The sequence below is a fragment of the Mytilus trossulus genome, chromosome 10 (assembly GCF_036588685.1).
Source record: "Mytilus trossulus isolate FHL-02 chromosome 10, PNRI_Mtr1.1.1.hap1, whole genome shotgun sequence".
NCBI lineage: Eukaryota > Metazoa > Mollusca > Bivalvia > Mytilida > Mytilidae > Mytilus > Mytilus trossulus.
This window is the reverse complement of record NC_086382.1, coordinates 53647274-53663583: the sequence shown is the minus strand read 5'-3', so window position 1 is coordinate 53663583 and position 16310 is coordinate 53647274. Positions and strand designations below refer to the sequence as shown.

At 29.5% G+C, this 16310-nt stretch overlaps 1 protein-coding gene across 2 annotated transcripts in view; it reads left to right on the top strand.

Annotated features, from left to right (window-relative positions):
- LOC134687634 (uncharacterized) overlaps positions 1-9700 on the top strand; it is a 131129-nt gene extending 121429 nt beyond the window's left edge. The window contains exons 14-19 of one of the 2 annotated variants that reach the window (XM_063548079.1): positions 2023-2080; positions 4727-4840; positions 5210-5380; positions 5887-5946; positions 6268-6465; positions 9429-9700. In XM_063548079.1, coding sequence (XP_063404149.1) covers positions 2023-2080; positions 4727-4840; positions 5210-5380; positions 5887-5946; positions 6268-6464 — 600 coding nt within the window. In that variant the 3' untranslated portion in view covers position 6465; positions 9429-9700. The remainder of the gene's footprint in view (positions 1-2022; positions 2081-4726; positions 4841-5209; positions 5381-5886; positions 5947-6267; positions 6466-9428) is intronic. The other variant, XM_063548080.1, reaches the window with a different exon arrangement.
- Positions 9701-16310: the final 6610 nt, after the last annotated feature.

The following is a 16310-nucleotide window of genomic DNA, read 5'->3' as shown; positions in this document are numbered from 1 at the left end:
GAGGGGTTTACTATAGAACCCTATGGGATTTTATTTTCTAAAAATTTCAAATTAATATAACTTGTAAACTGTAAGTGATGGACATACACAGTTTTCAGAAATGATGAAAGGACAATAAAACAAATCACATGAAATATCTTCACCACCCCCTTCAATTTGAGAATTCGCTATAATCTTGTAAACCATCCAGATCCCCACCCCTTGACCATATTTATTCTTGAATGGGACGATAAAATAAATCAAATTAAATTAAGGGAAGTCCCTAGGGGTCACCCTACCACGTTCAATTTGCGAATGTGCCATTAATTTGTAAACGGTTCAGATCCCCACCCCTAAACCATATTTATTCTTGTAGGGAATAATAAAACGGATGAAACGAAATAAAAGAGAAGTCCCTCCACTCTTTTTTTTTGAAAACTTGTAAATGGTCAAGATCCTGACCCCAAAACCATATATATATTCTTGAATGGGACAATAAAAAAATTCAAATGAAATTAAATTGAAGTCCCTGGGGGTCATCCCCACCCCATACAATTTGAGAATTTGCTATTATCTTGAAAACTGTCCAGATCCCCACGCTTAAACCATCTATATTCTTGTAGGGGCAATATAACTCGTCAAATGAAATTGAATGGAGGTCCCTGGGGTCACCCCCACCCGGCTCAATTTGAGAATGTGCTTTTATCTGGTAAACGGTCCAGATCCCCACCCCTAAACCATATTTATTCTTGTTAGGGACAATAAAACAATTGAAATGAAATAAAGAGGAAGTCCCTAGGGGGTCATCCCACCCCTTTTGTTTGAAAAATTGTAAACGGTTAAGATCCCCACCCCCAAACCATACATATTCTTGTATGGGACAACAAATCAAATGAAATGAGTATGGAACCATAGGAATGGCGAGTTATGGGAGCTTTGTTTGGGAGACTTCGTAACAGCATCCTGTTACAATTACTTCTTGTTTCAAACGAACTTGGAATTTGGGAGGATTTTCACTCAAAATGAAATAATTTTAAATTAAAAGATATTAAATTATAAAATTATATATAAAATTGAGAAAGGAAATGGTGAATATGTCAAAGCGACAACCACCCGATATATTTATATATATATTTGTAAGAAATAAAATAAGATCAATTAAATTTATTATATGAAATACATAAAAAAATGTTTTATGTGTAGAGGTAAATGTATATTTGACAGCCATAAAATAGGGGCATTTTTTGTAAAAGCAGATTTTTCCTTATTTTCAATTTCAAGGAATTAAATTATGACTAGGGCTTAAATGTATATTTGACTGCAAGTAAATAGAGGCCCATTTTGTTAAAGCAGATGTCCTTGTTTTTATTTTTTATGTTTATTCAAATAAAATGTGAGAATACCCATTTAGTGCAATAAGTAGTAATTTTTGGTTTATTTGGACAAAGGGATTGTCACATTTTACATTGTTATAGGTGACAACCATTTAATATAAATCACATAGTTAACACAGGTTGTGTCTAAATTCAAGGGGCCTTATGAATATAACTATAGAAACTACAGACGTTTTTAATATGAATGGAATAGGTACAGCCAAATTTCCAACTCAATTCTTTTTTTCTTTTCTTTTTTCTTGGTAAAGGTTAAAATGTTTTTTTTGTGAGTTATAAAGTCCTCGACTTGAAAATTTTATTGTTATACATAATGTTCATTAAAATCTACAATGAGACTACAGACCTGAAAACAAGTTGTGAAATATACACAATCTATAAGAAGAACCAAAGATACATATTTGTCCAAAAATTGAAAACTAAGTATCTGTTAAATATTTCCTCTTTTATCATAAATGTTAGTATAGAGCTGTGTTATTGAATTATCCATAGAAAAGGACGATTAATGTTGTCTGTGATAGATTAAGAATCTTTACTTAAAGAGGGGAAAGGTGTGACAGTCAATATTAATTGTGTCGTACTGTTTTGTTTCAGTCATTCTATCAATATTCAACTTTTCCATTCTGATTATTGTTTTTTTCTTTTTCTTCAGGAAGCTTCTAACCAGCCAATACAGTTACCTAGACAGCTGTCTGTCCTTGATGAAGGAAGTAAGTTATCTAAAAGATTCTGTTCATAAGACCAGAATTAGTTCCTTGATAGGCAGTTTACTGAGAAGTATTTTTAGAAACTTATAAGGATTCTTTCCCAAAAATCAATTATGGCTTTCTAGCAAGAAAAAATAAATTGAAATTTCAAAAGATTACATCAATGATGTTAATTATTATTTGACCTGGTCAAAGGTGAAACATAGTTCTCATATATTAGTTTCAGCAGTGTCCTATTTAAGGTCTTTTGTAAAAGTTGTTTTACAGACATCAGACAGGGCAGAATATCAGATAAAGAGAAGGATTTGGATCAATATGTCAAATTGTTTTTAAAATTTTGTTGTTATACCGTTGTTTTTTTATACTTATTGACTATTTTTAACATTTGAATTCGTTTGAGTTGCACTTTTTTTTAATTCTTTTGAACTATATACACAAATGTAAATTATTATGAAGTAATATGAAAGTACAGTACAAATTTGGGGATATTGCAGCAATGCAAACCTGAATATGATAAACCTTTTTGTGTGTAAATAGTGGCAGTTTATAAATTTCTGAAAGAATATAACTTTGAATAGTGGTTTTCTTTTTCAAAGTAGTTTTAAATATCAAGGTCACTTGACCAAAAGTTAAGGGAGTTGTTTAATAAGTTCATGAAGATCCTGATGGAAAATATCTGTTCAGCCTACAAAATGCCCCCGATATCAGATAAGCAATTATGAAAGTATGAATATTGGATTTTTTTCATTTTGTCTCCTGAATTTGATTATATCCTGATGATTTATGGAAATTTCTCAGCACAAAATATTGTTAAATCAGTTTGTATGTAATATATTCTATGCATACTGACAATTTAAAATGACCCAACAAATGTGTTCTAATTCATAGCTTTGGTAATAACTCATACAAATGAAATATTTAATCTATGTAAATCTGTCTTTAGGTATATATCACATTACTGGTTTCTGCCCAATGAATGTTTGCATATTACTTATGCATTTTGTTTGCTTCTATAATTTGAAGTTATGAAAATGTAATAAAAAGTTATATGACACGTGAAAAGAGATGTGGAGCATTGATCGGTGATAAAGCAACTCAAAAACACAGTCACACCTAACTAGAAAAGGAGAAGAGGTCAACATTAGTATTGAATTAAAAATATATCTATACCATATGTTTCCTGCTGGACGTAAATCTTCCAACAATCAATCTGATTGGATGATTTGGAAATTTATACATCTATAGAAGACGAAAATATGGGTTTTTCCCTATCTATTTATAGAAAAATGATATGGGGTTTCCCCTATCTATTTATAGAAAAAATTATATGGGTTTTTCCTATTCCTATTTATAGAATTGGAATTTAGCACACTATAATTGAATGACCAATGTAGTGTGATATGAATTGTTATAAGGAGATTTTGTGAATTAAGTGAGACAGCAACTCAACAACACAATTGAACATGGAAAGGAAAGGAGATAGAGATTAATACATCATTTGTCAATGAATAAATTAAGCAGAAGTTGGATAGGTGGAAAATTTACTTTGCAGTTTTTCAACAACCTATCTTTTTGAAAGATTTGGACATTCACACTTATATTAAAGAAATCCAAGATCTTCTCAAATTCCTGCCTTCCATTTGTTAATGCTAATAAATGTTTTCTGCAACAGTTTTGAATTCAGTATCTATAGGGAAAAGAAAACCTTGCAAAGAACTGTAATAAAACTTTTAGAACTGAAGTCAATATCAGTACAATGATTTGGGGCAGAAAACTTTGAGGTATTTTATTTTCCCCATCTGTCCCATGGGGTAACAAAGTTATTTGTATGCCCCTGTCGTAGTGGAGGGACATTGAGTTTTACCCTTGTCAGTCTGTACATCTTTCTGCCTTTCCGTACAACCCAAAATTGTTTTCATTCTTTAACTTTAGTTTGACTTAACCAAATGTTATGAAACTTATACACAATGCTTAATTCAACAAACCTCAGATCAAAATAGAGTTATGCAACTTTACAAATTAATGGTAAAACTGCTGATTTTTTTTGTTTCCGTTCTCTTACTTAAGATTGCTACAACCAAACATTTTGAAACTTATATTCAATGCTCAGTTTGATAGTTAGTGTCGTCACTTTTACCTTTTATGTCTCTTTACAAATGGAAAAATTGATGATTTATTTGTTCTGGTTCACTTATTCACTAACTTAGGATTGCATCAACTAAATGGTATGAAACATATACACAATGCTGATTAACTCAAAACCTCTGATCAAGTAACATTTTGGGAAGCATCACTTTTACAGTTCTTGAGTTATGTCTCAGTGTAACATTATATGCAAGGGAGCATCATCTCTGTCCGATGGATACATTCCTGATTTTTTTTTTTATACTTGACACTTTGATTTACAAATAAAGGATGTCAAAAATGATCTACAAACGAATCAATGATAACAGTATCATACCAAACTTGGCTAGAATTTACCTTTTCTGTAAACAAGCTTTAAGTTATGAAATCATGCCATGCTCTAAGTTTGTGGTATTTTCATTGTTTACTAAATTAAATTAATACACAATGAACATACCACAAACTGTTGGCTAAGTTGGCTAAATTTCAGCATTTCTTGATGCACCTTCATTTGATTTATTTTAGGACCTGCTAACATCATGTCATCCATTCCTGTCCAGACATTAAGAGAAATGGGGAAAGATGATACCATAATAAATCAGGCTATAGATCGATGGAGATCCAATAGACAACAGACCGGTAAGTATTTTATTCAAATCTTCAAATCACAAGAAAAATTCAGAACTATGCCAATACAGTTTGTTCCTCTTCCAATTTTGTCTTTACTTGTTAGAAGTAATTCAATTCTTTCTTGTGGTATTAAGGTCCTGTTGGACAAAAACCATGAGAGATATTTTATTTTACATTTTAAATTCAAAATTCGCTAATCTGCAAGCCAGATCATCGAATTATTGATGACTTCGCTCCTTGTGCAAGGATATATCGTCTCCTACTGATATATGTCAAGCATGTTTACCTATGAATCTCAGTGTACAACATCTGTAACAAGTAACTTCCATGAGAGGACTACTGTAACAGGTTAAAATTATAATGTTCCTTTAATTACAGGAAGATCACATGACAATGCAGAGCTACAGGCAACAGAGATCTATGAAGTTATCTTACAAATAGAGGAAGAGCAAGAACAAGGAGCATCAGCACTGCCCACAACTGGACAACAATTGGCCCTAACACATCCCACTAATCAAGTTGTGTCACAAACAAGTGTGGCTATAGCAGGTACATGATGACAAAGAAACATCAAATAACAAGAATAATAATGAAGTTGTGCCACAAATGTGATATTTTGCCCATATAGTATCTGACAGAAACAGCAGTCAGCAAAATGTCTTCAACAGAAAAACAAATATACTTCAGTTAATATATTATTCATTCGTCTGTCTGTAATTCAATCGACAAATTCTGGTAAAAATTCTGTCAGAATATTCTTTCTTAGAACCTATATATATTCTTTTAAGTTTATTTAAAATGCCTCAAGTATTTTTCATTTATTTTCTATTCCAAACTATTGTGATAATATGATTACAGTTTAACCTATTAAAAAAAGCAAAACTTGTGGGGTTACATCATCACTTAATCAACTTTATATGAAGAAATACTGCCAGTCCATCTGTAAAATTTCTTGTTACTGTCTCTAAAATGAATTTGACAATCTAAATGGTGACAATCTAAATGGTCATAATATAAACTATTAAATATATCAGTATTTTTTTATTTATTTAAAGAAGAAACAGAACAACCAACAGGAGCTGAAGGCACCACAGATGATCTGTCCTATTTGGAAGGTAGTCTTATAGAACATCAATGCAGTTACATTTAACTTGATCTCAACTGAATTAGTCTAGCTTCTGTTGCAAAATATGTGTATGGTATTTTGTTAGGTCTTTTGAAACCTATATTACAATATTGTCAAATAAAGATTAAAAAGCTCACCTGTCAGATTGTATTTTTTTTTCAAATAAAGCTAAAAACATTTATGACAATACCATTTTTGCATATTAATTTATGGTTTTAAGAAATATGATTGATTATTAAAGTGCTGAACTAAGAGTTGACTTATATTATATGTACTAAGTAATACAAATCACATTTTACTGTCATTTTAGGATTTGAAAAAGTATTGGAGGAATATGAAGAGCAGAAGGATAAATTGACCTGTACCATATGTATGGAGAACCCAGTAGCTATTGCATTCCTACCTTGTGGTCATCTTGTCTGTTGTCTGGATTGTGCACCTGCCATGAGAAAGTGTCCTATTTGCAATGAACTTGTTAAAGGGACCATCAAAACCTTCTTCCCCTGATGTATGATTAGTTTTCTTTAAATATATATTATTTTGCTAAATAATATTTTAAATGTATTAAGGCAAACTCCCTCAAAAATCCAGATTAAAACAGCCATTTTACATTGTGGAGTAAAAAAAAATATATTGTTTAAGGATGTATTCTTTTGACTTTTCAGTCTCGTTCAGTCCCATTGAAATCTCGTTCTTGAATTATTTCCAAAACATGTGATAGAAGTGGAAAATATCAATGAATTTCAAAAATATTATAATCAAACCTGAATCTGTGAAAAAAAAATTGTATGTACAATGAATGGTTTTTGAGTAATCCAGTTTTCAAATATTACGACCAATCAAGTCAATATTTTTAGCCAAAATTTTGAGAAAATGGATGAGGGATGCAAAAAATGATTTTACAAGATTCATGTACATCCCATATCATTTTGGTCTTTCTAATTTCTTAGATATGTATCTTTTCAATCATTTATAAAAAAAAAAGTTGAAATAATATGCATTTTGTTCTTCAAACTGAGAAAAATCACAAAAATACAAAATTGACAGCATGGTAAATTTTACACAAAAAAGCATCAAAATATGATAGAACTTTCTTATATTAACACCTACCTATAGTTTTTGTAAGTAAAACATATTCAGATTGGTCCACTTCATCTTTTTAGAAAGTTTGAAAAAAAGTTTAATTGTGGAACTGTGATTTTTTTCACGATAATAGCCCAAAAATAGGTAAAAATCGATGAAAAATGGGAAAATCATCAAAATTGGTCATTTTCAAAGGACCGTAGCAAAAAAAGAAGTGCACCACCATATGATTGTCTCTTCACCAATTATTTTGTTACAGTCTTATAAACCCAAAAATCAGGTTAAGAAAAAAAGTTTAATTCCAGAATTTTTTGGCTCCTCAGAGGTGTACATCCTTAACTACTCTTTATTTTTTCTTTGTCTGTCTCATTAATGACTTGAATTGTGTTTTAGGAGATACAATATTGTCAAATTTATTTCACTCTGTATATTTTAAAGGCCTTATCATAGTGTTATAGCATTGTACCCTAAAAAATCTATATAAAATTTCCCAAAAAAATCACACAGTTAACAATTTAAAACTTTTTCAATTTATAAAAGTCATATGTGATGTGAGTATTGTGTAAGCTAAAGCTTAAGAAACCAATGTTAATTTGAAGTAGAATACGTGAATTTGGTATAAACTGCAGGTCAAAAAGAGAAATCAGTCACTTGAAAGTAGAAATTAGAAAAGTATTGTATCAATTGTTTAGATTTAAGAAAATTGATTTACAATGTGATTTTTTAGAATTTAAGATAAATTGTTAATCAAACCATAATCACCCTTTTGATTTCTATACCTATTCATGGCCTTTGTCCTTCAGAGATTTATTTAGCAATATGATTGTATAACAATAAATATTTCAATTTACCTAATCATGCAATAGAATGCATTTTTCAACTTGGACTTAATATTGAAACAAAGCCTGGAAATGTCCAAATATTGTATTCTGCCTACATAGAATAAGAAGAGAAAAGGGTGAAATTGAATTTTCAATCTCCAGGAATGACTTTCAGTGGTTCTTTGAAAAAAATGTATTTGTTAAGTTATAAAACTATTCAACTATGACAAATCTTCACTATTTAAAAAAAAGCATGTAAAATCAAGTATTGCCCAATATTACCCGTTTCCAATCCTGTTGTTATATGTCTATGGGCTCTCGAAAAAATAAATAGAATTGGCACTCAACAATCAATCAGGATGGGTCATACTTAATTCTGTATCAGAATATGCATCCTATCTACATAAAATGTGGGTGCCTATGATTCTCGACAGTTTATTGTAACCTTTTGTCATAAGAAGCAGTAAATGAGCTGACCTTGATTAATATCCTTTTCAATTCAATCAAAGCTAGAAAGTTGTAATACTTTATAACAATTAAAATGTGTTCACAACTTCCCCAGTTGTCTGTGTCATAAAAGTTAAATTAGAAATTCCTATATAAAATGTCAAAATCAAAAGCTTAAACATATCATACAAACGGAAACAAATGTCATTTTCCTGACTTAGTATTGGCATTTACTTAAAACAGGCTTACTGTTATTATTTGAACTTGGAACTATTTTTAATTATGGAATTTGCATAATTTCTTGTGTTTGAAATTTTTAATAGATTCCATGTTTATTTGGTATTATAATGTTTTGAGCGGTTCATAACACTTTCCAAAAAATGTATTTTGTATAGAAAGTGTTGTGCACGGCACAGTACATTCTATTGAATATGTACTATCTTCTTTGTAATAGAAAGTGTTGTGTGCAGCAAATAACATAAAAGTACAGAATAAACATGGCATTTATTACAAATTGCAAGCACAAGAAATTGTTCAAATTCCATAATAAAAAATAATTCCAAATTCAAATAATAGCCTGTTTTATGTAGAACATGTAGACTATAGCTAGCTGAATGTCTCAATTGTATGAAAGTCACATTGAATTCCAATTAAATATTGCCAGTGCAGTTTCTAAAACAGCATGGTATTTTTGTCGAGAACTCTTTATTGAACACAGGCTATTTAAAATAAAATACACTGCAAAATGAAAAAAAATATCTATTCAAGAGATATCAGCATATAACATCAAGAAATAAAAAATGTCACTTGTTATTTAGAGATGAAAAACAGAAAAAAAACAGACCTAAATTTTTCCATCAGATTCCAAATAGTGCATGTTGGAATGTTGTATAATGACTTCCTCAACCATATACAGGAAGATGTGGTATGTGTGCCAATGAGTAAACTCTCCATGCAAGTAACAATTTATAAAAGTAAACTATTATACTCCTATTCCTCTTTAAAAAAATATGCAAAAATTAATATTAATATAGATAAATTTTGCTGATATTCATGATAAATAAGTTATTTCTAATGTCTATTATTTCAATGACTTTATTGTTTAATGTTATAATTGTAGGCTTCTTGAAACCCATCTAGAAGAGATTTCTCTGGAAGAAAATATTACATGGTTTGCAGTTTTGGCCTTTATGACCACAGATGAGCTGCATACTGTTAGGTTTCAGCTTGCACTTGATCGTCTCTCAGAGAGAGGATGATTGCCTTTGGCCTTATTTAACTGGTCAATGATAGAAATTAATTTGTAACGTATTCAATTTCTGATTTCTTATTTAGGCTTTTTAATAATCCTGTTCCCGAAAAGTTTGATATATGTTATATAAAGTTGATCACATAGACTTTTCAAAATAGTATTCATTAATATTTAATTAAGTAGGTAAACCATTTAAAATTAACCACTTTTAGTTTGTATCACTATATAGTTTTGCTTGAGTAAAAAGTTTAAGCAATTACCTTTAATTTCACTTTTTTTAAGATTATGAGATAACACACTTTGGTTAAGAAGTTATAAGGAAATTCTCAGTTATGTTTTCGAAGTGTGCTTTTAAAAACTCTTTATAAAAACAAAAAATAAAGGGTTTTATTCCAAGTTTTATCCAATTGGAATTGGTATTTGATACTTCTCCATTTGCACATAGTAGTAAGAATAAGAGCAACTAGTGATTGGTTCAGAGTCTGAGAAGTGTGTTGGTGTGTTGTGAAATTTCTTCTAATAAGGAACAATAATAGTGCAATTGATTATATTGAATATGGTAGCTGTTTAAACTTTATTTGAATGGTCCAATTCAGAAAAATACATTGGTGCATTTTTTTATGTCCTCGTTGTCTAGATTATGACTGTAACTGCACAATCAAATTATTGAGGATGGCAAATATAATTGTTTGCTTCTACAGTATTGTAATTCCTGCTAACAAAAAAATATTTTACTAGATGTTATCTCTCTGCCAAAAAGATATTCAGCAATATTAAAAGTTATAAAGTCATATGCCCACTTCTGAAGATGATCGGCAAGAAGTAATAACTTCTAAAGAATCTGAAACTTTACTATTAACATAAACATATTTTTCAGCAGACATTTGTACAAATTTATAGAAAAATGTTTGTAGCTATGCAGAATAGAGTAAAATTCTGTTGCAGTTCTGCAATGTAATTATAAATACTAAAACTTTAAAGAATTTACTGATTTTTTTAGAAAACTTTGAAGCTATACAGACTTTACAAAAGGACATTGCAGTTCTGCAACTAATACTTAAAAAAAAAAAGGGATTTTACAACTAAATTTTCATTTGGTTAATGGTATTTACAGTAAATTAAAAAAATACATTAAAGTGGAAAGGTTGATAATACAGATGTAATAAATATTTAGCACATGTCCATGTACAAAATATGTCACAAATGGAATATTTCAACCCCAAAAACATTTAACATTTTTAACCTTTTGCACACTATCTCCATGTGAATTATAACCTCATTTGTTTTATGTGTATAGCAAAGTCAAGTTAACATGATCATTAACATCTATAATTTATAATATTAAAAACACGGCTCAGAGATGGCACTGCACCATTAACGTTAGATTTTTGATAAGACATGTTATGTACAAAATCAATCTGAACTATTCCAATGTTATTCTTATAAAGTAAACTAATTTTACTGTTTTCCTCTCAAATTAAACTATACTTCTTTCCATATACTATGTTAATATTGTGCTTTGTGATGAAAGGTACAAGTCATATTTGGTCATCTTGGTTGCGTGATGTTTTGAGTTACCTAACCTTTAATTTTGATAGCATTAAGATAGTAAAGAAAACAGTCATTGTGTCATACATGTACATATTCTAATTATCATATATAAAATCTTTCTTTTATTTCAAAAAATAAATTAACAAAAATATGAAAGTCTAATGAAAATTCATAACGAAAAGTAACTCATCTGATGGAAAAATTAGGATGTTGTTGGCATATCCAATTGTTTGTGCACGATTATGAAAAAGTACATTTGATTAAACACATAAACATTAACCTCTAAATAAGTGTTATCTTATTGATTGTGTGAATTGTAATATGAAGCTGACTATATCAACACTGGGAAAAGATGTTGGAATTGAGTACATGTGTAACTTATATATACATATATGTTTATATCTTCAAAATAAAAACACAAAAAAATATAAAACTTAAAATATAATTGATAAAAAAACCTTATATAGTTTCTGTATTAATGTTGTTTATAGTATATATAATCTTAGAGTATTTTTATTTTATAATCGACCTGAGGGTCATGAGTAAATATATGCAATTATTGTACTATATAGCTTTTTAATTAAGTTTTCATCAAAACATGTTTGAATATTACATGTTTTGTCATTTATTTGAAAGATTTGCCTTGTTTCTATTTTAATTATCATATCTTCCTTTTATGACTGGAAGTGAGAATGGAAATTGGGAATATGTAAAAGAGACAAAATGAGTGTTTAAAACGTTTAAGAATGCAAGATGTAATATGCTTGTCTTATGGTTTTCACCATCATAAATTATGTGGAAGGCAGAAAGTCAACAAATAATTATTTTGCAAATAAACTGCTTATCATTGGTTTTCCACCTGACATGTATAACTTGTAATTGGCAGCATCTTTATTTTTCAAATATTGCTAATTTCAATATTATTTATTCATGTTTGGATTTGAGAATGAACATTGGGAAACGTTTCAACGAGACAACAATCCCACCAAAGAGCAGAAAATTATTCAAGGCCACTAATTGGCTTTCAAGACAGCAAGAAAATAGTGCAACCAGAGGCGAAGTACCACTTTGTTTTGATCTTTAAAGTTATTTAATGAGTACATGTCCGACTGTCATCAGTTACATGGCCTACTGTGGTAGCATCGGCAGTATAGGTTTCTCAATTTAAAGAGAGCTATAAAGATATGATATGCCCACTTTTGAAGATGATCGGCAAGAAGTAATAACTTCTGAAGAATCTGAAACTTTACTTTTAACATAAAACATATTTTCCGTAGACATTTTAAAAATTTATAGAAAAATGTTTGTAGCTATGCAGAATAAAGTTAAATTGCTTTGCAGTTCTACAATGTAATAATAATTACTTTAAGAATGAAAAAAAACCTACTTTAACGAGAAGCAGCTCATTTGCTAAATGATATCTACAGTCTTAGAGAAAATGCATCAAAAGAATGCTGAAAATATATATTTTGATGAAGGTGTAACATATAAAAAGACCTTTTTCAGGTGAGGATGACGTAAATAACACAAAAAACGCGAACTCCACTGGAAATTCAAATCAGAAAGTCCTTCATCAAGGAAAAGGTGCAATTTTTATACTATTATTTGTTTTTTTTTTGTTTTTTTTTTACTTTGCTGCACATGTCACATTGTGAATTCTGCACATATATGTTTTATATCAATAGTAAAGTCAAGATTTAAATGATAATAACAGTTATAGTTTCCAATATAAATCATGAACAGAATAGTTCACATATCCATACCATTTGCATTGTTGAAGAGAAGACTGCTTTCAACAAATTGCTATTGTTATTTTTTATTGTGTAGTGTACATAATAAAGCTTAACTGTACTACTATGGATTCATTGATTCACTTAATATATCCGGAAAGAGATATTTTGTTTTCAAAAGCACATTGAATTTATAAGTTCTCTAATACAAATAATATTACAAATAAAAAGTTGCTGTGTAAATAAATGTTCATAATTGTTGTCAATGAATAGCCAAATTAATTGTGATGTTTTATATTATTTAACCAGGATTTCAATATTATTATAATAGAAAACTAAACAATCATTGCAACAGAAATAACTGCATTTTCATTTTTAAAATAATTCTTGTGTTTCTTTAGATGTTTGATTGTTAATGCATATAAAATATAGTATAGTAGTGGTAAATTTATGATGTGGTGTATTGCATTTTTAGTTTTCGTTTAAAACTAACACATTTAACTTGTTAGAATATATTACTTTATATAAAAATTCACAATTTTGTATGTTTGAGTATTTTAAAAAAAAATACATTGTACAATGATAAAAGCATTTATGTGAATGTAGAAAAAAAAAGATTCAATAAATGTATGTTTGAATTACAGTGTGATACGAGTTAATTCTATGCTACTGCATTATATATTCAAGAATAGTTTTGTATGCTGTATTGCTTAAAAGGATTCTGTTCTGTTTAAAACTAATTTCTTTTGTTTGAAATAAAATTTTGAAAAAGAAAAGTGTTGGATTTTTTAAAAAGCTGATTTCTACAATATATGTAGAAAGAACATGTCAAGAAAAACATTTATTTAATCTTCTTATCGATCACTTTAAGCACAATACTTTTTTTATTCAGAAACGTTTTGTGGAAAATTATGCTGTCCATTGTCTTGGGGACTGATCTAAATGTTTATGCTCCATTTATTGGCTTTATGTTTTCTGGTCTGTGCGGACGTTCGTCCGTCCTTCTATCCCATTCCAGATTATTTATTTTTTTGGTCGAGGTAGTTTTGGATGACATTGAAGTCCAGTCAACTTGAAACTTAGTACATATTTTGCCTATGATATGATCCTTCTAATTTTAATGCAAAATTAGAGATTTTTCCCAATTTTCACATTCCACTAAAAATAGAAATTGATAGTGATGTGATGATTGGGCATCCGTAAACTATTGACACATTCTTATTTTTATCATTTCTATATAGGTCAAAAAGTATTTCAGTACTTTGTTTGTAACAAAATTTGTTTCTTCTCTCGTAAAGTTTAAATTTCATTTGTATTTCAATTAATATAACAAATTGTATTTAAAGTAAGCACAAAATTTTGTAATCAGAAATATTCTGTATTCTGTATGCCCGTTAAGACAACAAACTATTTTAAATAAAAAAATAAAATTATCATTAACAATCATGATCCACTGAAAACAATCGATCTCCATTTCAATCAAATACAGGCAACAGTATAATACTGCTGTTTAATAGTCATCAATTCACTTATCGAAAACAAACCCGGGTCACAAATCAAAACCGAGGGAATTATATCTATAAGAAAAAACAATGCAACAATAGAAACCCACAACTGCTACAAAACAAACACCAACTTATATTGTAACTGGCTATTTGATAACAACTGCCATACTCCTTACTTGGTACAGAACAAATTAAAATTTGGCATATTGTACGATCAGTTAATGCATAACTTATTGACCCAAATTAATGAAAATCTCAAATCATTTAAAAAATATATAGAAATTCTCAAAATCTGTTTTTTCCTCCCTTTTTTAAAGCATAAAATGTCAAAAGTTATGAATCTGCTTAAAAACTAATTTTCCAATTTGTTTGAACAGTATAAAAGGGAGATAACTGTCAGGGTTTTTCCTGACATGTTGTCAAACAGTTTTAAGAAATTATTATTTTTAGACGAAACACGGTGCGTCTGGCGCAAATACAAATATGAATCCTGATATCTATAATGAGTTTATTTCTATTAAACCATATACTTTATATAACTGCATTTTCTATTAAGATATTCTATAACTTTATGAACGACAAGAAAAGCAGAGATAATGATTCCCACTAGACAATTTTCGAGTTCGAGGTATTTTCGTCCAAAACTCTGTTTTTAGTAAACATCATTCGTGCGGTTAGGGGCATCGTCACCTCCGTTCTAATGTTGAGCGAGTGGTTGGAAAATTATAATATTATACTAAACAATTTATTCGGCAAACTAAATTCTCAAAATTAACAATCAGCACTGCTGTCATTTGGGAATTGTGATTATGTACTTAAAAAACTAAAATCATTTCTAGTTTATTCTGCACAATTATCATCACTAAGACGCTTGATGAACGTCGATAGTGCAGGGATATAGGCAACCCCCTCTATCTGGTAAATGACGTCACAAAGGCGCACCTAATTAACGATTTTTTTCCTGTGACGGATGAACTCGAAAGTGGTCTATTGGAGATCATTATGATCAGAAGAACCTCTAACGTCTGTTCCATCGTTGATTTTAGATTAAAAGCAGAGAGTAATTTACCTTTTACATCCCACATTATTAGTTTGTTCAATCATATTGGATAATACAGAGCGATTAATTAACGATGATTAAAGTATTATGTTTTTGGAAGGATGATAAAATAAATGGTATAAAAAAGAATCTTTTAATGTCAACGGACAAATAAAAAGAATTGTTTGTTTTTTATCCAAATGATGTTGAATACATATAAGATTCGGTTGAAATGAGAATGTACCAGCAGATTAATCAAATAAACAATCATTACCTATTTATAAACAGTTCTAAATGTCTGTTTAAAGTGAGTTTTTTTTTTAAAAGACAATTAATACTGTAATTAAACTTGAACATCAAATTTTTTGTCGCAAATTAGGCATCAACTTTTCGTCATTCGTATAACCATGGTATTTCAACTTTTGTTCAGTTCATTTATAGTTTTGCACCGGTCCCTAAATCCTATCTTCAAAATCAATTCGTCGATTTTATTCAGTTTCGATACGATTGCATCTGTTTTGAAAGAATTCATTTCAGAGTACAGTATACTACTGTTCATTAGTCTTATCATTCGATTAAGCGAAAACAAATCCGGGTCAGAAACCTAAACCGAAGGAAACACATCAACGGGAAAATAGAAACACTGAACTGCAACAAAAACAAAAAAAATTAGTAATAGTCCAGGATAGCAGTTTGATTGTCAATGATACCACATCTCGTTAGTTTTATATCGATAAGAAGGTTTGTTGTTCGTGGATCTCTTGTTGAACAGGATTTATCCGTGTAATTGTGATGTGCCCTTATATTTTATAGTAACGGGTTAAGTGGTCGAAGTCACTAAATTATTATAATCATAGTTTGCTGACTTAATGTTTGATCAAATCTATCCTCTCGATCAAGAAATACAGAAAGTTTAGCGTCTGAT